The 23993-nt window shown below is 40.0% G+C and overlaps 1 protein-coding gene across 2 annotated transcripts in view; it reads left to right on the plus strand.

The window, feature by feature from the left end:
- PCCA (propionyl-CoA carboxylase subunit alpha) overlaps positions 1-23993 on the plus strand; it is a 363296-nt gene that overhangs the window by 136339 nt on the left and 202964 nt on the right. For both annotated transcript variants that reach the window (XM_047756486.1, XM_047756487.1), the window contains 4 exons: positions 8533-8611; positions 12025-12127; positions 16408-16502; positions 21740-21890. In XM_047756486.1, the coding sequence (XP_047612442.1) occupies positions 8533-8611; positions 12025-12127; positions 16408-16502; positions 21740-21890 (428 nt within the window). The remainder of the gene's footprint in view (positions 1-8532; positions 8612-12024; positions 12128-16407; positions 16503-21739; positions 21891-23993) is intronic.

The raw sequence follows: 23993 nt of genomic DNA on the forward strand, positions 1-23993 counted from the left end.
TCTGTATCTGCTGATATTGTCATATAATTTTACCTTTTTTTTTTTTGTCTTTTTCCAGGGCCACACCCGCAGCATATGGCGGTTCCCAGGCTAGGGGTCCAATTGGAGCTGTAGCTGCCAGAGCCACAGCAACACCAGATCCGAGCCGCGTCTTCGACCTACACCACAGCTCACGGCAACGTCGGATCCTTAACCCACTGAGCAAGGCCAGGGATCAAACCTGCAACCTCATGGTTCCTAGTTGGATTCGTTAACCACTGAGCCACGACGGGAACTCCTAATTTTCCTTCTTTAGCCTGCTGTTGTGGTTGCTTTTGAATGTTGACCTAACCTTGCATACCTGGAATAAATCCCACTTGGTCATGGTAGAATTCTCACTGTACATTTTTGCATTTTCCTTTCAGTCATTCTATTTTTAAACCTGGACATTCCATTTTTAATTTTTATTTATTTATTTATTTATTTTATTTTTATTTTTTTTTGGCATTTCTTGGGCCGCTCCCTCGGCATATGGAGGTTCCCAGGCTAGGGGTCCAATGGGAGCTGTAGCCACCAGCCTATGCCAGAGGCACAGCAACGCAGGATCCGAGCCGCATCTGCAACCTACATCATAGCTCACAGCAACGCCGGATTGTTAACCCACTGAGCAAGGCCAGGGATCGAACCCGCAACCTCATGGTTCCTAGTCGGATTCGTTAACCACTGTGCCACGACGGGAACTCCCGTTTTTTTTGCTATTTCTTTGGGCCGCTCCCGCGGCATATGGAGATTCCCAGGCTAGGGTCGAATCGGAGCTGTAGCCGCCGGCCTAAGCCAGAGCCACAGCAACGCGGGATCCAAGCCGCGTCTGCGACCTATACCACAGTTCACGGCAATGCCGGATCGTTAACCCACTGAGCAAGGGCAGGGACCGAACCCGAAACCTCATGGTTCCTACTCGGATTCGTTAACCACTGCGCCACGACGGGAACTCCGGGAACTCCCATTTTTAATTTTTAAATGTTTTCCACTTCTCTCATCATGATCACTTTCCTTTTTTTTTTTCTTTTTAGGGCCGCACCCGAGGCATATGGAGGTTTCCAGGTTAGAGGCTGAATCAGAGCTGTAGCTGCCGGCCTACACCACAGCCACAGCAATGTGGGATCTGAGACTCATCTGCAACCTATACCACAGCTCACAGCAATGCTGGATCCTTAACCTACTGAGCAAGGCCAGGGGTCGAAGCTACAACCTCATGGTTACTAGTCAGCTTCATTTCCACTGCACCACAATGGGAATTCATTTGCCTTTTTACTCCCTTCCCATACTTATAGTATATGTAATAACTGTATTTTGTAATAGTATTTTAATAGCTGTTTTAAGGTTATTCATTTCTGGTTTTGTTTCTGTTAACTATTTTCCTTTTGTGTGGATCACATTTTTCCTCCTAACATGTCTCTTAATTTTATTGAATTGTAGACATTGTGAATGTTACATGTTGTATTTGGATTTTGTTACTTCTTTTTTTTTTTTGGCTGTGCCTGCCAGTTGTGGAAATTTCCATGCCAGGGGTCGAACCTGTGTCACAGCAATGAGCTAAGCCATTGTAGTAACAAAGCTGGATCCTTAACTCTCTGTGACACAAGGGAACTTAATGGATTTTGTTATTTCTATTTAAAAGATGTTAAAGTTTATTTCGTTTAATAAGTTAATTGATGTTCGAATTAATACCTTTTAGCCTTTTTTTTTTTTTTTTTAATGCTTTCTTAGGGCAAGTCTCTCATAGCTTTTCCTGGTGTTGATTCAACAAGTATAAGTTAGGCTATCTCTCTTAACCCTCTATATTTCCTATCTGTGAGTTCATAATTTCTATTTCATTTTACATCTGTGGCTCTTGCATGTGTGGTTTATACATTAGTGTAAGTCCTTAGCATTTTAGGCAGGAGAGAGAAGTGATTTTATATGTATTTATAAAATATAATATTAAAGAATTTCACTGACCTCTGTGTAGTTTGATGGGACCAACTGCAGTGGTAGAGAGCTCTGTGAGGAGGCTCCTACAGGAGCCTGTGGTAAGATAATGGTAGTTAGTATAAATATTGTCATAGTGGAGATAAAAGTGAAGAAACTGGTTTTTTTTAAAAAATAAAGACTTCATAAGAGTTGCTTGCCATCAGGCAGTTGTACTCACTCCTGCACACACAGTCCGGGAACCTCTTACACAGAGTTCCAAGCAACACATTCACAAATACTCATGGGCGCATCGTATGTATAAATCTGAAAGTTTGTTCACAGTGGAATGAATAATGCTTCAGTATGCTTAAATCGTGAAATGTATTGCGGCAGCAAAAATAAATTATTCGCGGCTACTGCAATTAATTAATACATTTACGTAGTAACTATTATTTTGCATTCTGTTCTCCAGGTGCTCTTTTAGTGACTAGAGAAATAATAGCGAGGAAGGCAAAAAACTGCATCTTTGTTTTCAAAATCCTTGTTGCTTCAAACAGTGTAGAAATTATTTACAGCAAGAATCATTAATGTTTGTTATTTCTGTTGAGTGGACTATTGAGTATAAGATAGTCACAGTTTTCAAATGTCAATCTATAGATCATTTGTTAACTAATAGCAGAAAAACTGCATTTCATGGAGAAATTTAATGATACTATCTTTTTTTCTTTGGCTTTACCCATGGAAGTTCCTGGGTCAAGAGTTGAACCTGCATCTCAGCAGTGACAACGCTGGATCCTTAACCCACTGAGCCACCATGGGAAATCTTAATGGACAGTATCTTAATCAAATACCTAACTTTATCAAAGAAAAAAATGACAAATGGACACCCCGCCCCCTCGTTGTGTAATGTAATGTAAGAATGAGGGTATAGCATCAGTTACGTAGTATTTTTTAAAATTCTGAATCCCATCATGAGAAAACAGCCAGATAAATTCAAATTATGGAATAGTCTATGCAAAAACTACTTTGGATTTTTCAAAAATATCCCTGACATGAAGGATGCTCCTCCCCTTAAACTCTCCCCCAGCCAAGTCAAAAGGTGCATTCCTGTTTTACATTAATGGAGTGTGAAGGAGTATAATAAATGTGATACATACTGCTTGTATTTATAACTCTCATCTGGAGGTTTCTCTCCTGTCTGTCTTAGACTCTTTCCCCCTGATTCTTTTTTTTCTCTTCTGAGGTCCCATTATCAGAGCCTATGCTGCCCATCTAGGGGACCATCCTATTCTCTGAAGCAACTTTCACTTCCTTTTTACTCTGAACCTTTTCTTCAGGGTAATAAAAGTGTTTTGCAGTTGTGTTTAAAAGAAAACCAAATATATATATATATATATATAATCTATCTCACACCATCTCTTTGACCCTTGAGAGATTTCTGGTCTGCTCCACCACATTAGGAATGGGACATTTCCCAAGAAATACTTCCCTTTTCTCTTCTTTTACTTTCCCTTCTCCATCAGTCATTATATTGTATGAAATTTTTATTCAAGAAACTGTAGGTGAAAAAATAAAATTCCTTATCATATGACTCATGATTGTTACCTTGTGAAGATGCCATTTCGTCAGCCTTTAAGTTACCAGGTCGTGCCTCCATGTAAAGGGGCAGGTTTTGCTTGAAGTGGAAAGGTTATGTCGTATGTCTTTTGTAGCTCAGTAATGGTGCGATCCGTTGGTCAAGAAAAATCGTTGCCTTAGACTTGGAGTCCATAATAAAATGGGGAAGCACCTAAGCTCCTAGAGGTTTCCTTCCTTCCGCTGTCATCCACATCCAAACTATCCACACGTCATGCTGACTCTACCTCTAAAACAACTCTCAAGTCTGTCTGTTTCTCTCTATTTTTACAGCCAAGTCCAGGTCACGGCTGTATGTCCCCTGGACCACGGCAGGAGCTTCCCAATCAGTCTCCCTCTTCCCACCTTTGCCCTTGTACAGTTCATACTCTGCAGAGCAGCCAAAGCGATCTTAAAAAATTAGGACTACATTATGGCCCTCTCCTATAGAACCTTCCCAACTTCTTCCTTCTGTCAGGAACATTCTGCCTTCGTCACTTTTTCAGAGGACTTACTCTAGCTTGTCATTTAAGTCCAAGTTTAAATATCAGCTTTCTTTTTTTATTTTTTGTCTTTTTTTTTTTTGCTATTTCTTGGGCCGCTCCCGCGGCATATGGAGGTTCCCAGGCTAGGGGTCCAATCGGAGCTGTAGCCACCGGCCTATGCCAGAGCCACAGCAACGCGGGATCCGAGCCGCATCTGCAACCTACACCACAGCTCACGGCAACGCCGGATCGTTAACCCACTGAGCAAGGGCAGGGACCGAACCTGCAACCTTATGGTTCCTACTCGGATTCGTTAACCACTGCGCCACGACGAGAACTCCAGATATCAGCTTTCTTAGAGGAGCCTTTTCAAAACCCTATTCACTCAGAATCCCATCCCTTTGTTGTTTTTATTATGGCAGTTACCACACACACACACACAGTTCTGTACTAGATAATAAGTATAATAAACGCCATGAGAGCAGATCATCGTCTGAATTGTTCCATATTTGCGTCTCTTGGAGCCAGATCAGTGTTTGGCGCGTAGTGTTTGTTCAGTCAGTATTTTTGAGATAATAAATGAATATTGGACGGTAGCGGTACAGAGAGGATTTATGCTGCTTTATGGTGGAAAGGAAGACATTTAACATTTTCCTCGCTTAGTACTTAGTAGATTTTTTATGGAGGCATCCTACAGCAGGTAAGGAATGGCGACTTCTTTGTGCATGTCTGGAGGAAAGGGCAGTGTCTCTGGGTCTGGGAGGGTGCGGTCAGGTGCTGGGGAGCAGACATCCAACGAGAGGATGGCAAACATGAGGAAAAACTTGCAAACCACACCAGAACCTGAGGTGGGTTTTAAAAATTTTTTTTTAATTTAATTTTATTATTTATTTATTTATTTATTTTAGGGCTGCACCCACGGCATATGGAGGTTCCCAGGCTAGGGGTTGAATTGGAGCTGTAGCTGCCGGCCTGCACCACAGCCACAGCAACTCGGGATCCAAGCCGCATCTGCGACCTACACCACCGCTCACGGCAGCGTCAGATCCTTAACCCACTGAGTGAGTGAGGCCATGGATTGAACCTGCATCCTTATAGATACTAGTGGGTTCATAACGTGCTCATAACCGTGGTAACTCCTGCTTTTTTTTTTTTCTTCAAGCAATCCTTTCAGACCGGGAGATTTGTCTCCTTTTAAAAAATCTTGGAGAATTTTGTTTTGTTGTGATAAGGAAGGTTGTCCTGTTTCAAACATATTTCATCCCAAGAATATAAAAATTAAAGAAATGTGTTCTAGAACAGAGGAATAAGTACTCCATAGATTATTTAAAAAATGTGAGCGGGGAGTTCCCGTCGTGGCGCAGTGGTTAACGAATCCGACTAGGAACCATGAGCTTGCGGGTTCGGTCCCTGCCCTTGCTCAGTGGGTTAACGATCTGGCGTTGCCGTGAACTGTGGTGTAGGTCGCAGACTCGGCTCGGATCCCGCGTTGCTGTGGCTGTGGTGTAGGCCGGTGGCTACAGCTCAGATTGGACCCCTAGCCTGGGAACCTCCATATGCCTTGGGAGCGGCCCAAGAAATAGCAACAACAACAACAACAACAACAACAAAAAAGACAAAAAAAAATGTGAGCGAACATTAGTAGATATTTGAAACCCAGGATGGGAAAAGTGACGGGGTAGCAATAGCCATCAGCTTGGTCATTTCTCATTTTTCCAGGAGTGTCAACTTTTGACTGAATTTTTTTTGCCTTTTTCTTCCACTTCCTGGAACCCCACATGACTTTCCGTTATTAGAGCCGCAGACACAGTAAGAGAGTAGAGATGATGGACTGGGCTTTTTGCTAGTATTTAACATCGTCTGTGTGGAATATTCTTTTCCCTCTTTTTCAGATGGCTAGATCTCATTTCTCCGTGGCACTGTCTGAAATGTAATGACTTATTTGGCATACGAAATCGAATAGAATCCCTTACCATTATTTTATTTCCAAGCACAGCTCAAAAATTAGATTGAGCTGGTGGCTATCATGTCGCTAACTTCTACCAGTTTCTCCGTTCCTCCCAGTTGTTTAATATTTGGCCTGCTAGATTTTTGTCAGGGACTCCTCTGGGTCATATGTACTCACAGATCTAATGCTGCACTGTCTCCTCTGGGCGGGGGAGGGCGGGCATATTGTACTTAGTATATAGTGCCCCATTGCCCAACAATTTCTCACCTTTAATAATTTTTTTGTGGACAAATTATTCTGTGTGTTTTGTTTTGCCATCTAATTCCTGTTACCAAGAACAGTTTCCCAATCTTATTTTTTTTTTTTGTCTTTTTAGGGCCGCACATGCGGCATATGGAGGTTCCCAGGCTAGGGGTCTCATGGGAGCTACAGCCACTCCAGATCTGAGCCGCGTCTCGACCTACACCACAGCTCACAGCAACGCCAGATCCTTAACCCACTGAGCAAGGCCAGGGATCGCAGCCGCCGCCTCATGCTTCCTAGTCGGATTCATTTCCTCTGTGCCGTGATGGGAACCCCCCCATCTTATTTTGCACCTCACAAATCCCCATGTGGTCCAGGGTTCATGGTAAATGACTCAGATAAGATGAACACTGGCATCGGAATAACTGCAATGTCCCTAATCCTCAGTGCGAACTGAAAATGGTAGAGCCCTGCGGTGGGGATCTCATACCTCTTGTGGTTTCCGGTTTATGTGGGTAAATAGTTTTTCTTATGGTGAATTGATAACATGTTTTAGGGAGGTGAAAAAAAAATACCTTCAGTTGTTTTAAAAAGGATTTCTCAAGCGTGCTGGTTTCTAATTTTTAGATAGTGTTTCTTCGCTGCTCCAATACAAGCTCCTTCTTTAGTGATTTCAGTTTAATCCCTTTATGTGACATTCCGCGTGAGGCTGCAGCGCTGGGCGAGGCAGTCGCTGTTCTCGTCGTCCTGGAACGGGGTCTGCAGCGTGTCAGCGTGGGGAGCATCGCTTGCCCCCAGTTGATGTTTTCAGTTCTCTTTGCCTCTGCCCTCCGGCAGCTACTCCGTACCTCAGCTGAAGTATTTCAGTCATTTCTTAAACGTGTCCCATGCTTCCCCATCTCTATTTTGTTTCTGCTCTTCTTGCCTGAACGGTTCTTATCCTGCTCATCCTGTGTAGCCTTGTGTAAATGGCCCTATTTATGATATGCTTTTCTTAATCCCTTACCTTCCTATCATTCTCTTCTCTTCTGAATTCCGCTTGAGAGAGTTATTTGCATATTTTTCTTCTTTCTTCCTAGATGATGAGGCACCCAGTGTGAAAACAGTGTGTTCACCTTTCTTGCTCACACACCGCACTTAGCATTGCTTTTAAAATGCTCTCCCACATGCATGCAACCAACATCAGAATTTTTAAAATCAAATTAATTAGGAAACACTTGGGAGGCACGTGCCATTTTAACTAAGTTGAAGTTAAGGCTGATGGTTTGTGGTTTAGGGGCCAAAGGTCTGTGACATTTGGCCCCGTCTTCCCTTTTCCTCTAAGATCCTGTAGCTGGAGTTCAATGCTGTTAGAGCATCGCAGGCCAGGAAGAGTCCTGTAAGGGCTTCCTGACCTCCTCTCTCTTCAGAAAAGATTATAAACAAGTGGGCTCAGACAGGAGGACGCTCACCCTAGTGTCGGAAACCCTCTGAACAGACGTCACAGCTCCTCTTGATCAACCATTATCGGAACTCATGCTGTCAAAATTTTACTTTATAATAACTCAGCCAAATACTCAACTCTGTTTACCAACAATTTTATTGTTTGCTTATCTCTTATGAAACTTGGGCTGCAGATGTCCTTGGTTTGGGGCCTGACTTTGTATCTTGGTAGTAGTCCCTCTTCCAGGCATTTCATTCCCTGTTGTCAAGAGTGGAATCACGCGGTGGCTTCTCTGTCGATGGCCGTGGGCACGTGGCTTCTGCTCCAGTCCCTAAGGGAACAGCCGTGGCAGGATTTTCCCCCAAACCGTCTTGTCAGTTCTTGCAGATGAAAGCTGTGGGAGTTCTCTGTATTTTTTCAGATGAAAATACCTCAAGTACCTTTTTTAAAAAAGGGAATATAATTTGTTAGTCATGCAAACAGAAGTTTGGGAGAATCAGAAGAGTGTGTGTGTGTGTGTGTGTGTGTGTGTGTGAGTGAGAATGCTGTGTAAGTTGTTTCTTATGTCTTTGGTTAATTAATACTGTATCTACTTCCATTTTTGGAATCTTACTGTCAAATTATTTATGTTCTTAACTTTTTATTTCATTACTGGGGAAATGTTATGCTTTTTCATACAAATAGTCCCTTTCTTTTAAAAGGTCCACTCATTTAAAAAATAGACGTTACGATCGTTACACTGGTGTTATTTTCCTGACTTTAAGGAGAGGAACTTTTAAATAAATTAGTTATTGTCTTCCCTGTTATTGAACATGTGGTCAGTTGTCATGTTCATGCATCCAAATGATCAAAGTCTGAACTTCTGTCTAATTCTTCCCTGCTGTTAGGCTACCCTGTCATGATCAAGGCCTCAGCAGGTGGTGGTGGGAAAGGCATGCGAATCGCTTGGGATGATGAAGAGACCAGGTGAGATTCTGTCCAAAATATACTTTTGATGAAAATTGCAGTTACTGGAGTTTTATTAAACTGACAAGTAAACAGATACCAAAAGCATAATGGAATAATTAGAACAATCATTTAATTTGACTCTTCTAGATGGGGAAAAAATTGAAATTTTGCAGAAAACTTATTTATATTTTGATGACGATTACCCTATTATAGAAAGAGAGTTACTTTCTTAGGCATTAATAAAGGATCGTCTTTTTTTGTACAGTATATTTTAAAAAATTATAGTCATGATTCTTTCCTCTAGGCAAAAATTAACTAATATTTGGCTGTACAACTCAGAAAGTGGTCAAAGATTTGAACCAAATGTATTTGAAAGCAGTTGCCATTGCATCTGTTGGTGGATTTCTCAGCATGCATTTGCTTCCCTTTGCTTGGCTATGAAAGTAGTGAACTACTTTGATAATTTTATAGTGTGAAAAACATTTCCTTTTGAATTTGAAATTATTGTTATGTCCTTTATAAGCAGTGCACTCTGTTGTAAATTTAGAGCACTTTCTTAGTTTCAAAAATCACAAGAAACTTTTAAAACAAGATTTAAAAAACCCAATGTATTGATAGCGTGGGAACTCTATTCAGATTTGTATTACCTAGTTCCAAGTTTGACAGTAAGAGAGATTTATGTCTTTTTTTTTTTTTGAGGAAGGGGGATGAAAAAAATGACTGGATTATTACCATTAATGCTGTCTTTCCTGCCTTTTCTCTACCCAGAAGTAACTTGGTCTTCCAAATGGTTAGTTCTGTTTTCTCCTTTTCCTTTCCTTCTCACACCCTGAAATTTCTGAGAGAGGAATCTTCAAGTAAGCCGTCTCTGTTGAGATTATCAAACATGGGACACTATTTGTTGTAATAATACATGATCCTTATGTAAAAATTTTGTTCTGTATCCTCTGTTAGTTTGGGAAAAGTGAAAACTTTGGGAAAATGGAGAGATCAGCCCCAAACACCTATATATTTGTCTTGGAGAGTCACCAGCTGTGGATGGCATCCTGCACTGCAGTTTGTCCGCCCTCCCTCCTTCCTTGAGGAAGACTCTTTTTTTGCATAATCCGCAAACATTTCAACCTTCTTCGGAAGGAAATCTTAGTAGCCATTAATTGCTTTATCATTTTATCCTGAGGTGTGTCTCCCTCTTGTAACATGTGCCCTAAGCTGCTTCAGGGAAGTAGCATCTATGACTTATATTACAGTCTTCAGAACATCTGAAAGATTTTAAAGCATATAGTATGTGTTGTTATTGTATGATAAATGGTGAGAATCATGAAGGTTGTTGGAAGAAGACTCAGGTATTTTCCTTCGAATCTCTGGCTTTTCCTTGTCTAAGTATAAATGAAGTGTGTGTGTGTGTGTTTAAATTGACCACGTGTACATTTTGGAGTACCCCCAGGAGGCTCTAGATGCTGGGGGGAAGTTTCTGTTTTATGTCTGTATTTCCATCACATGTATATGCACCAGGCACATAGTTTCATGACTAGTAAATATTTATTGACTGAATGGATTACTGAGTGCCGCAGATGACCTCATGCAGGTTTCCGAGAGCTCCAGAGCATGTTGGTAATGCTCTCAGCCTTGATACGTAATTTATTTGGGTGACTTTGATTTTATCTTTTGGTGTTTTTGGTCTAAGTGCAAAATGAAAACTCTAAAATCATTAGAGCAGAGACAGTCTGTTAGTTAAGTGCCATGCTTTTTCTTTGTGAATCATTGTATTCCATCTAATAAAAAGACGATTATATGATATTGAAAACAGCGATTCCTTGTGCTTTAGTTTTCTCAAGGTTTGTAGTCTCCTGAGGTCTAAACTGCATTCCCTTAAATCAGGAAAGTAATGGAGGACTAAGAAAATGTGATACTTTTTCTCTGAGAATGTTGAGAAACGGTAATTTTTGCAGTGTTTTGAAATTTATCTTCTAGTCGGTGTTTACCTGAAATGTTGTATTTTTCAAGCACACGAACAAAAGAGATGGTTATTCCTAATATTGCCAGATGGAGTGTTTGCAAGTTAAAGACTTAAAAGAATTTTAATGTTGAATATTCAAATACAGGTGTGTAATCTGAAAATTAAGAAACTAATTACTTCCATGTAAAAGGAATTACATTTTATACTCTGGATATATCTATGAATGGAAAACAACATACTCAGTTAGTTTTAGATAAGCAAATTTGAGTTGTTCTGTTTTGGCCATGCCTGTACATGTGGAAGTTCCTGGGCCGGGGATGGAACTTGTACCACAGCAGCAAACTGAGCTGCTGCAGTGACAACATCAGATCCTTAACCTGTTGTGCCACAAGGGAACTCCTAGTTTGAGTTTTTAATAGATTGTCCAAATGAACTGCCTTCAAAGTGTGTGATTTTAGTAAGCATATTTTAATAATGGAAGTATTAAAGCACTTGGAAGTAAAATGCATAAAGCAATAATTAAATCCGTGTTTTTATTTTAAACAATCAAACTTTAAAAATTATTACTTCGGGGCAGTTTTAAGGATGGTAAAACTGTGATGATCTGTATGGATGTGTGGAAGGCAATTGGTTTTAAATGCATATTTACTGTAGTGTATTTGCATTGGGGTAAGGAGCTTTGTGGTGTGTGGAAGGTCATCTCAGACTGCTTAATAAAGTGTTACACTAGGAAAATAAGCAAACAAATCAATAAAGTTGTGTATTTCAAATATCAGGAAATCTTGAGCCTTCTATTGTTTTCCCTCTGAGTATACATGTGTCCTGGCTTTGCCCCAGTTGTGCAGTTGGCTAGGTCCTTTACATTTTTGTATGCATCTTCTGACTGCTTTTTTTTTCTTTTCTTTTTTGGCCACCCAAGGCATTTGAATTCCCAAGTCAGGGATCAGATCCGAGCCACAGCTGCCACCTGTGCTGCAGTTGCGGCAATGCCAGATCCTTAACCCACTGTGCTGGGCTGGAGATGGAACCTCTGTCCCAGCTCCAGAGATGCTGCCATTCCAGTTGTGCCACAGTGGGAGCTCCCATCTTCTGATTTGTGAGTCACATGGATTTATATTATAAATTTTATTAGTGGGATTAAGGTATATTAGAGTTGAATAAATGCAGTTTTATATGATTTGTATGGTTTATTTAAAATATCTCATTTTTAACATTGGGTGAAATAAGTATTGGTATTTCTGTTTCCATGAAAATCTAGGATCAATTAATTAAAGCATTCACCAAGAGTCACAAGGCTAGTGAGTGAAAGAAAGAGCTATTGTTCATCCAAAACTAATTTAGTTATTTGTACATTAAGTGAATTTTCCTTTGCTTTGCTTGGAAATAAGCAAAAATAAACCTTTAATTAGCTTGATTTTATACTAAGGGCTGTATTTGTTTTGTGTTCGTTTGACTGTTCTGTTTTTCTTTTCAGGGATGGTTTTAGATTTTCATCGCAAGAAGCTGCTTCCAGTTTTGGCGATGATAGGCTACTAATAGAAAAATTTATTGATAACCCTCGTCATATAGAAATCCAGGTTGGTACATTTTAAGGAGTTTTCGAATTATTATGACTTTAAAATAATATCACTTATTCCTATTGGAAACACATCCTTTCTTACATTTAGAATGATTGTAGGGAGTTCCCGTCGTGGCGCAGTGGAAACGAATCCAACTAGGAACCATGAGGTTGTGGGTTCTTTCCCCGGCCTTGCTCAGTGGGTTAAGGACCCAGCATTGCCATGAGCTATGGTGTAGATTGCAGATGCGGCTCTGATCTGGCATTGCTGTGGCTGTGGTATAGGCCAGTGGGTATAGCTCCAATTGGACCCCTACCCTGGGAACCTCCATATGCTGCAGGTGTGACCCTAAAAAAAAAAAAGAATGATTGTGAATTATTCTGATGTGTTTGGATAAGTATGAAATAGAGAATGTACATAAGTTGATTGCCTCCCTTTGGTGTCTGGTATACTTTTTTTAAAGTGCCAGAATGTTATTTAGATGGGGAATGACAAAAGCCCAGCTCCAGAAAGCCCTAGTCACAGTTTGTCTGTCTAGGCTAAATACATTCCACCTAGAGGCCCATTCAGTCCCCTTCTGAGATTGGACCATTTCAGGGCACTTTTAAAAGAAAAGTACCTGACCTGGACTCCTGTATCATTTCAGTTCACACATGTCTGGATGGCTCATTGTGGCAGGCATTCTGCTAGGGGCTGGCTGTATAGAGATGAATAAATCATTTCTTTTACTCCGATTAAGATTTTGTATTACTTTTGCTGCTATTTAGGGCTGCACCTGTGGCATATGGAAGTTCCCAGGGTAGGGGTTGAATTGGAGCTGCTTCTGGACTACACCACAGCCACAGCAACGCGGCATCCAAGCTGCACTTGTGACCTACACCACAGCTCACGGCAACGCTGGATCCTTAACCCACTGACCGAGGGCAGGGATCAAACCTGTGTCCTCATGGATACTAGTTGTGTTTGTTACCACTGAGACACAAAGGGAACTCCCAGAGATTAAGATTGTAATCTAACTGTTAAAATGGTTGTGGGGATGTGGGTTTTAGCAAGATAAAATAGATTTTCTGAAATAAAACACAGAAGAAGAAAACCTTGCTGAAGTATTCCTTTTTCCGTCAGAAATGCCTTGTGCTAATTTTATGTATTATGACTATGAATTGATATGTAACAATCAAAAAGGAGATGACACTGCAATAAATACCCGCCATTCAACAAGGGAGAAAAGGGGACATGCATTGTGTACCCTGGTTCTTAGCAGTTGAAGACCAGCAGGTGAAGTTGAGAGAGATCCCTTAGGAGATTTTTGTGATGATTCTCATGAGAGATGGTGGCAGCTTTGGCCGGGGTGTAATGGAGTTGGTGAGGTGTGATTGAGTTCTGAATATTTTGTGAAGGTAGACCAGATTTTCTAAGAGATTGGATGTGATGTATAAGAAAAAAATAAGGCATCAAAGGTAGTTTTAGGGTTTGGGCCCGAGGGTTTATAAGAATGGGACTATCTCTATCTTTTGTTGAGATGGGGAAGACTGTGAAGACTATGGGGGAGAAAAACAGGGTAGGATGATGGGCAAAGGAAGGCTGAGATCCCCGTTAGATGGCCAAATGTAGGTGTTGTGTAGACTGTTGGATTTTTTTTTTTGTCTTTTCTTGCCTTTTCTTGGGCCGCTCCTGCAGCATATGGAGGTTCCCAGGCTAGGGGTCCAATCGGAGCTGCAGCCACCGGCCTACGCCACAGCCACAGCAACGCAGGATCCGAGCCGCGTCTGCGACCTACACCACAGCTCACGGCAACGCCGGATTGTTAACCCACTGAGCTAGGGCAGGGACTGAACCCGCAACCTCATGGTTCCTAGTCAGATTCGTTAACCACTGCGCCACGATGGGAACTCCAAAGTAAGCATTCTTTCACCCCGGTCTGCAAGTCCCCGGTTTCTATCCCTAGAAGCAGGCACTGTTGCTGTTTTTGAATATCCTGCCGTAGTCTGTGAAGTGTGTGTGTATATCTATATCTATCTATCTATCTATATAGATAGATACATAAAACCTATTTTTTAAAATCACAACCTAGCGCATTCTCTTTCCTTTCTATTGCCGCAACTGTGCTGGCAACGGGAATGGGACTGCTCTTTGTGGTTTAAACCAGTGTTTCTCAACTGGATGCGGAAGGGCTTGCATTATCTGGAGCAGTCTACTATGATGAAGCTTTTTTCAGCAAGCAGTATATCTGGGAGATTTTCCATATTCAGTAATGCGTATCTGTAAAGGGCTGTGTTAAAAGTTTTAAAAAACTCACGATGCATGATTCGTTTAAGCATTAACTCCATTTACAAGCACTTTTTATTATTTAGTCTCTTTATTTGTTTAGTGGAATAAGTCATTGTCTTTTTTTTTTTTTTTTGGTCTTTTTAGGGTTGTACCTGCGGCATGTGGAAGTTCTCAGACCAGGGGTCAAATCGGAACTGTAACTGCTGGCCCGCACTACAGCCATAGCAGCTCGGGATTCGAGCTGCATCTGCGACTGACACCACAGCTGTGTTAGTGCCGAATCCTAAACCCACTGAGGCCAGAGATCGAAGCCACGTCCTCATGGATACTAGGAGGGTTCTTAACCCATTGAGCCACAACGGAAACTTCCATTGTCAAATTACTTTTATTGAATGCCTGGTACATGATGGAGCTTTTTAAAAAGACCTGCAAGACTGCACAGACTTTAGAGAAAACAAACTTGACTGTGTATATATGAATCTAATAGTTTACAATTGGAAATGTTTCTGAGAATTCTTGGTTATTGTGGCCTTGTTTCTTAGAGACTACTTTCACTTCCATGTCAACTAGAATAAAAAAGGGTAGAATAAATTTAATTTGTAAAAATATTCCTAGATTACTTCATACAGTCACTTTTGAGTCTTAGAAATAAAATCCCAATTAATTTTCATTTCATTATTGTAATGTTTTCCTTTGTTTGAAAGCATTCTTGAGGTTTAGATAGGTTTTATTTCTAAAAATTAACTTTGCAGTCCTATATTAACTATTTGTCTTATAGTGTATTCTACTTGTTATAACCGTGGTCTTTTTTGATTTGATGTTTTCAGCAGCCATATAAAACATTGAGATGATATTATCTGCGATTTATAATTCATGAGGATACAGAGTGACTTGCCCAAAGAGGTTGCCTAGCTGTTTTGAGCTTAAATTAGTGCCTAGTCCTTTGGCTTCTGTAATAACTTTTATCGCTGTGAATGTAATATATGTGTTCAATAATATGTACTCCTTAATCGTTAAGAGATTAATCTCTTCCTGAAAATCAAATGTTATGTGCGAAAACATCAACAAGAGCCTGTTTTAGAGTTGCCAGATTTAGCTAATAAGATATACGTTAAGTTCAAATTTCAGAATTACAGTGTTTTTTGCTTTTTTTTTTAAGTAAATGTATGTCCCATTCAGTATTTTGGATATATTTTTATTAAATTTTTCATTAAAATTAAAAACCCCTGCTTATTCTCATTATTACAAATGGAAAAAAGCCTAATGTTATATATTAACCCCACACCTTTTACCAGTTTGTTACAACGAAAATAAAGCACAGGGAAAATATCTATGTATAAGTAACAGACTACATATTGGATGTAAATGAAATAGCATTTTCTGATCAATGACATTATAATATTGATACCAAACAGCTGTTTGTAATAACACTCTCGTAAGCACCATCGACATCTAGAATATATCCTTTTATTGACACTCAGTGTCTTTCACAAAATTGATGCAGTGGGCCCTGGTACTTTACCCAGTATATTGGAAATGTAATGTGAAACTTTTTTTCTCAAGTCTTCAAAAAAAAAAATAATAATCTGTTGAGTTTTGGGATGTTAAATATAAAAATTCCCTCTACTAATGTCAACTAAAAGAGGACTGTATTTGAGAGGCGCAAATGTTTTATGAGGGTTGCGTATTAAAAACCAAGGGATGGAGTTCCTGTTGCAGCTCAGCAGCTTAAGAAGCAGACATGGTGTCTGTGAGGATGCGGGTTCAATCCATGGTCTCCTTCAGCATTGCCACAAGCTGTGGCATAGGTTGCGGATGCAGCCTGGATCCTGTGTTGATGTGACTGTGGCATAGGCTGCAACTGCAGCTCCGATTGGACCCCCAGCCTGGGAACTTCATGTACTGCAGGTTTGGCCATAAAAAGGAGAAACAAACAAAAAACTCAGGGGTGTTGCATGGAGGCCATGTCTGTTGGGCACGTATGCCATGGATGTGGCTGTATAATTTTTCACGTGGTATTGTTCTTTCAGGTTTTAGGGGATAAGCATGGGAATGCTTTGTGGCTCAATGAAAGAGAGTGCTCAATTCAGCGAAGAAATCAGAAAGTGGTGGAGGAAGCGCCAAGGTGAGAGCTTCTTCCAAGGAAGATTTATAGTAGTCTGAGTTAATATATTTCTTTCCCTTTTTGTTAGCTTAAATTGCTTTAATAGTAATTGTGGAATCTATTAATGTGTATATATTAAAATTTTTCTTTATTGAGGTGTGATGACACATACAGTTGTCTCTTGAACCGCTCACTTGTTAGGAGGGCTGACCCTCCACAAAGTTGAAAATTGGAAAATCCGAGTACAACTTAAAGGGTTGTACTCACCCACGGCTTCTCCCTATCTGCGGTGAACTAAGCTCAGACCGGGTAGTGCTGTCACGTGTGGTGTTGGACGTGTACGTGGATCCTCACAGTTCAAACCTGTGTTGTTTAGGGGTCAACTGGAGTATGTTAGTTTAACGTTTACAACATAACGATTTGATATTTGAATATATTGTGAAATGATTACCGCAGTAAGTCTAGTTAACATCCATCACCATACACAGTTGAAGAATTTTTTTTGTACTGAGAACTTTTACGATCTCCAGTCTTAGCAACTTTCAAATATGTGGTACAATATTATCATATAGTTACTGTGCTGTGCATTATGTCTCCAGGGCTTATTTATTTTGTAACCGGAAATACGTACCATTTGCACCCCCCTCTCCCCCAACCATCAGTCTGATTCCTGTATCTATGAGCTGGTTGGATTTTTTTTTTAAGATTCCACATATAAATGAAGTCATACGGAATTTGTTATTTTATGACTTATTTCACTTAGCATAATGCCTGTAAAGTCTATCATGGTGTTGTAAAGGGCAAGATTTCAGTCTTTTTTTATGGTTGAGTAATATTCGCGCATGGACACACACACCGCATTTTCGTCATCTGTATGTCACTGCACACTGGGGCTGTTGCCGTGTCTTGGCTGTTTTAAACAATGCTGCAGTGGACGTGGAGGTGCAGGTGTCTGTTCAGCATGTGTTTTCATTTTCTGTAGATGAATATCCAGAAGTGGAGTTGCCGGATCATATGGTAGTTCTATTTTTAAACTTTTTCCCCCTTTTATAGGGCTGCACCTGTGGCATATGAAGTTCCTAGGCTAGGGGTCGAATTGGGGCTGCAGCTGCCAGCCTACACCACAGCCACAGCAACGCAAGATCCGAGCCACATCTGCAACCTACACCACAGCTCACAGCAGTGCCAGATCCTCAACCCACTGAGCGAGGCCAGGGATTGAACCCATGTCCTCATGGATACTAGTTTGGTTCATTACCACTGAGCCACAATGGGAACTCTTATTTTTAACGTTTAAAGGAACTTCCATACTGTTTTCCACTAGCAGTGGCTGCACCAACTTACCTTCCTGCCAATGGTGCCTGAGTGCTCCCTTTTCTTCACATCTTTGCCAACACTTATTTCTTTCTTATCTTTTTGATAATAGCCGTCCTACCAGGTATGAGGTGATTTCATTGCAGTTTTGGTGTACATTTCCCTGATAATCCGTGATACTGAACACATTTTTTATGTACCTTTTGGCGATCTGTGTGTTTTCTTTTTTGGCTGCCTCGCGGCATATGGACGTTCCTGGGCCAGGGATCAGATCCGAGTGACATTTACAACCTATACTACGGCTACAGAAATGCTGGAACTTTAACCCACTGTGCTGGGCCAGAATTGAACTGGTGTCCCAGTGCTCCAGAGATGCTGACAATCTCATTGTGCCACAGTGGGAACTCCAGTGTTTTCTTTTTTAAAATGTCTGTTTAGGGAGTTCCCGTCGTGGCGCAGTGGTTAACGAATCCGACTAGGAACCATGAGGTTGCGGGTTCGGTCCCTGCCCTTGCTCAGTGGGTTAACGATCTGGCGTTGCCGTGAGCTGTGGTGTAGGTCGCAGACGCGGCTCAGATCCCGCGTTGCTGTGGCTTTGGCGTAGGCCGGTGGCTACATCTCCAATTGGACCCCTAGCCTGGGAACCTCCATATGCTGCGGGAGCAGCCCATGAAATGGCAAAAAGACAAAAAAAAAAAAAAAAGAATTTGCTTCTTGATCTTTCTCAGTATTTCAGTGCATGAAAGTAAGAGAAAACTTGAAAAAGAAGTTGAGGTTTTATTAGGTAGACGAAATTGTTGGTGGATAACCACCTCTGCCTCCATAGGCTTCTAGGCAGTGTAGACCCTGTTGGTGTGTTTGGACATGTGGAATTTCTAGAACACATACCTTTTAGGCTCTTCTATTGGCAAAAGTATCATAAAGTTGATCCTGAATTTCCTTGGGTTATGCTACCATGAAAAGGCTTTTGGGGCATGGTTCTCAGAGATTCCTTGATTCATCAGACCGACTTGGGGCTCTTCTCCAAGCCCCCTTTCTTGTATTTGGTATAGCAATTTTATGGAACTTCATTTCTCATTTGATGCTAGGTTGGTATTTGTATATATATTTTTGGGTTTCTTGTAGTTCTTAAAAATCTCCAGTTGAATGAAGGTTGGTATTTTTAATAACCAGGCAGTAAAGAATATAGCCCATTGTAGCTTTAATCAGTGTAGCCAGTGTACCTTGATAAAAGTGTGTGTATGTGTAATTTCTGAAAAGAGTAGGCCTGAATAGGAGTGAATTTTTAAGCACAGAGTAATAGTAAAAACCAAATCCTACTTTAATTGTATTAGTTTTTGAAAATATGGTATGGTGTAGTGGTTTGAAATCATGGTTCCCAAATCTTTTGCTGCTTCTTTTGTGGGGGAGTGAAGGGTGGAATCTCCTGCCCTGATTCTGTGCTCTGTGACTGCTTGACTGAGAGACTACGAGAATTGATGCTGTGCCCAGGCCTTACCAATCTGCGAGTTTCAGCTTCCTGTCTGCTGGGACACCTACCCTTACAACCGGCCACCATGCTGTGGAGAACAGCCCATTGAAGCCTACACGGGCTGTAGCCCTGTATGTCTTGGCCCAGGGCCAGGCCGTAAGGCGACAGGGGTAAGAGAAGCCAGCAGGAGTGTTCTCCCTGTGTCTGTAGGAAGAGTCCTAGAACCTGCAGTGTTGTTTACCTGGCAGTGATCAGAGGTTAGGCACTCTGCTCTGGAGGCTGGGGAAAGTCTTTTTCCCGAAGTAACCGTGTACTCAGCTAAAATTCTAGTTGAATGAAGAAGGGGGATGAGGGATGCTGAGGGAACGGGCATCGCCTCTGTCACACCACTTTTGCAAGCTTGTGTTTTCTTAACACTTCGAATATAATTAACTTTCTCTTTTTATTCAAAAACTATTCACTGGGATAGAAACCTTTCACAGACTGAGACCCTGGAGGCATGATTTTTGTTTCCTTTCTTTCCCTAGAAATGTGAGGTCTTCATATGAAAATCTCACCTATTAATTGAGGGAAAAGCCTGAAGACAACTGAAAGCAGGAGGAAGTAGAAAAACCGGAACTGATTGTTAAGAGTGATTTGATATGTGTTTGTGTATTGTGAAATATTAAAGTAAATGGAATATGCAGTTTTCAGTTCCTAGAATAAGACTCTACCTCTGTTCTTTGAGTGCAGTGATGAGCTTGCTTGCAGCTCTGAGTGTCACTCACTAACAGTTCGTGACCAGGGAAAGAACAAAACCAGACAGGACAAAAATAGTCTTAATCAAGTGCACCTGAGACTATCCAAGTGTTGCGATTTGGTTGCCTTAATTCAGTTATTGTTGAAATGTCATTTATACCTTTATCTATTAGGTTAATGCATATCTGTTATGATAGGTAAATAAGATTTGTTAACACCCGAGTCTAATGATGGGCCCTCATTTCATCAAAAGGGAGACAGTAGGAAGTATACTTTCATCTGTGAAGTATTCTTGCCTCCCCCTCAACCAATCAGACTACTTCTCTTCAATGTTCTAGATCTAATTAGCAGTTTATAAGAAATAGAAATATAATATTGACGTTAAAAGACATTATGGAGTTGTGTACAGAGGAATGAGACAGGAAAATGACAGATGCTTGGTTAAAAAAAAAAGAAAGAGGACTTTACAGGTTAAAAGAATCATGAAGATGCAAAACCAATCAAATGCAGTGCCTAGACCTTATTTGGATCCTTATTCAAAGAAATTAGCCATAAAAAGGTATTTATGAGATAGTCTAGGAAAGTTGTATACCAACTATTAAGAGGTTCTTGTTAATTTTTAAGGTGTGATTATGTAACAAAAGAGTACTTATCTTACAGAAACATATGGAAGTTTTTATAGAAGAGGTGATACTAATTTAGGATTTGCTTTAAAATTAAAAAAAATTGAGTGGGGCTGGTAGAAAATTGGACATGCAACATAGACAAAATAAGAGTAGCTGTATAGTAATAATTGTTACCCATGGGAAACGTACACGCAAGTTCCTTATGCTGTTCCATAATAAAAAGTTTATAAAGTGTCATCTAAATCTTATACATTTGAGGATAATTTTAATCCACAAATAGAAAAGTAGTCAATGTTTGTTTCTCAGAGCCTTTCTTGCATAGAAGCAAAATTTGTGAAAATGTAGAAATGCTTTGATAATATTCTTTTCAGGATTCATTGAAACTCTTTGGCTGCTAGAAGGTGCTTTTTTATTGTGAAACAAAAGTTTTGAGGATTTATTAGATGTACAGTTGATTCTTGTTATTAATGGAGTTATGTTTTATAAAGTCACTGTGAATACTGAATTAATAAATACTGAAGCATTGCTCCCAGGGTGGGACAAGGAGGGAATACAGAGTTAGGTTTCTGTGAGCCTCTAGTCCGAACGTTTTCATCAACTGATTAATACATAACCTTGTATTATGTGTGTTTCTGTTGAAAGACACCTTACTTAATACCTGCTGTCGATTCATTGCTGTTGAACTCACAGCCCTGGCCAGCAGAGTGCTAATGCCTGCCTGAAGCAAGTTCATCCAACACACATTTTCTCCCTAAATCACATCTCCCAATCCTACTTGGGGAAATTCTGAATAGATATGTTAAATTTTACCGGTGGAAAACAACTGCTTGTGCTAAAGTAGTTGTGTTTTATAGATTGATTGAAGTTGCAGTGTATTGTGGAAAGTTCAAATGTTAGTTTTATAAAAATCTGAAGTTGGTTTACTTAAACATGTTATGCTTAATAACACAGTACACATATATTTGAAGCATGTATAAAGCGTATAATATGAAATCTTAAGTTGATAAAGATAATCTTATCTGAGTAAATTTATGAAAACTTTTCTGTAATGCACATAAACACATAATTTTTGTTCGCAATGGAGGAAATTACTCTTCCTGTATTTGCAGCATTTTTCTGGATTCTGAGACCCGAAGAGCAATGGGAGAGCAAGCTGTAGCTCTTGCCAAAGCCGTAAATTATTCTTCTGCTGGAACCGTAGAATTCCTTGTGGACTCAAAGAAGAATTTTTATTTCTTGGAAATGAATACAAGACTCCAGGTAACAAAACCCCTGTTTTTATTCCTCTGTAAGCCCCTATTCTTTTCTCTTCCTCACCACTCCTTTTTATTTTATAAAAGCTGAAAATCAGCTCCTTAAAGTGTTAAAAGATTCTGTTTTTATAGTTGTGCTAAGAAATCTGCTGGAAATGACATTTAAGTTTCAGGTTAATTTAATGGTCAGTGTGTAGCCCTTCTTCTTTGTTACTGTTAATATTTCTTATTGGAATTCTAGTTGGGTATTTTTTCTTGAACTTCTCTTGAAGTACATTAATTAGGGCTTGTGTGCTGTTCCGAGAAACTCCTCTAAACATGATAAACATTAACATATATGCACTATTATAAATAAAATAGATAACAAGAGGCTATTATAAATAAATAGATAACAAGAGGCTATTATAAATAAAATAGATAACAAGAGGCTACTGTATATAACGCTTTTGTAATAAACTGTATGGGAAAAAAGAATGGATATATGTATATGTGTAACTGATTCACTTTGCTGTACATCTGAAACTAACACAACACTATAAATCAAGCATACTCCAATATAAAACAAAAATTAAATTAAAAAAAAAGAGAGACTTGCAAAATGTTTGGTAGAGGTGGAGGAAGGAAGGGTATCTGGCATGAACTTGAGGGATGACTCTCAGAACTCTGCCACCCATGCTGGCTTCTAGAGGAACTGACTCGACTGCATGATTATGAGGTTGAGAAGTCGAGGGGGCCGCTCCTGGAACTGTCGACTTTAGGAACACACTTCCTCAGTCCTGGTCAAGGTCTCAGGAAGCTGCTGATGCTGTAACTCACTGGTGGCTTTATTTCCTTCCTTCTTCCCTTTTTTCTTTGGTTTAAATTGTAAACTAAAATGCACACAGAAAAATATGCAGAATACAAATGTGTAGCTGAAAAAGACTGTTCAAAGCAAAAATTCATGTGAGCATCAACTGGTCCTGGAAGTACCAAAATGCCAGTACTTTTTTTTTCTTTTTTTTAGGTCCACACCCCCATTATGTGGGAGTTCCCAGGCTAGGGTGTGTAATGGAGCTACAGCTGCCGGCCTGCGCCACAGCCACAGCAAGCTGGATCCGAGCTGCATCTCGACCTAAACAGCAGCTCACAGCAACTCTGGATCCTTAACCCACTGAATGAGGCCAGGGATGTAACCCAAACCCTCATGGTTCCTAGTTGATTCGTTTCCACTGTACCACGACAGGAACTCCCAAAATGCCAGTACTTCTTACCCCCCCACACACTTCTTTTCCTTCTCAGTGGTTCTTCCTCATCTTCTTGCTTATTCTGTCTGAATTCTAAACATCTCCTTTTACTTCTAGATCGTTCTTCCTTTTATTTATACACATCTAGGCAATAGAATTAATTTTGCTCGTTTTTTTTTTAAACTTTATTTATTCATTTTTTCATTCACTCATTTATTGCCGTGCCTGCAGCATGCAAAAGTTCCCAGACCAGGAATTGAACCCGTGCCATAGCAGTGACAGCATCAGATCCTTAACTACTAGGCCACCTTTTTAAACTTGAAATCAGTGGGGTCATATTATATATGGTTTTGTGTGTGTGGCTTCTTTTCTCAGTGTGATGCTTATACTCCATGGGGCTGATTTTCATTTACTCTGACAGAATTTATGTATCTTGATGCATTTCAAGACCAGTGATAATACATATTTGTACAGTTTGTGTAGTTGTTGCTCAAAACTTATGCTACTTCTGTTTGAAATTATGTTTTTAGCTTGTATTCTATTGTTATGAGTATCTTTGGAAAATGACAGAATTTTGCCTTTTAAAAGAAATTAATTTGATTTTGATTAAAAATATGTCTTTATGATGAAGTATGTCTAATAAGATAATTAGCTGGGAAGTCATGTCTTTTTACTCAGATGGAGACTTTATTATGTCATGATGAGAATAATAGCTTGCAGGATGATCATAAAGGCAATGTGAAGTGACTACAAAACATTTTTATTTTATTCAAGACACAATAAATACTAGATTGTTTATTTGGAGTACTTATCAGAATTTACAGAATACCTGTGTCTTTTTTAAGGAAACTTTATTACTATATCTTTTTTATTTGTTTCTGCCTCAC

This window comes from Phacochoerus africanus, chromosome 13 (genome assembly GCF_016906955.1).
Source record: "Phacochoerus africanus isolate WHEZ1 chromosome 13, ROS_Pafr_v1, whole genome shotgun sequence".
Lineage (NCBI taxonomy): Eukaryota > Metazoa > Chordata > Mammalia > Artiodactyla > Suidae > Phacochoerus > Phacochoerus africanus.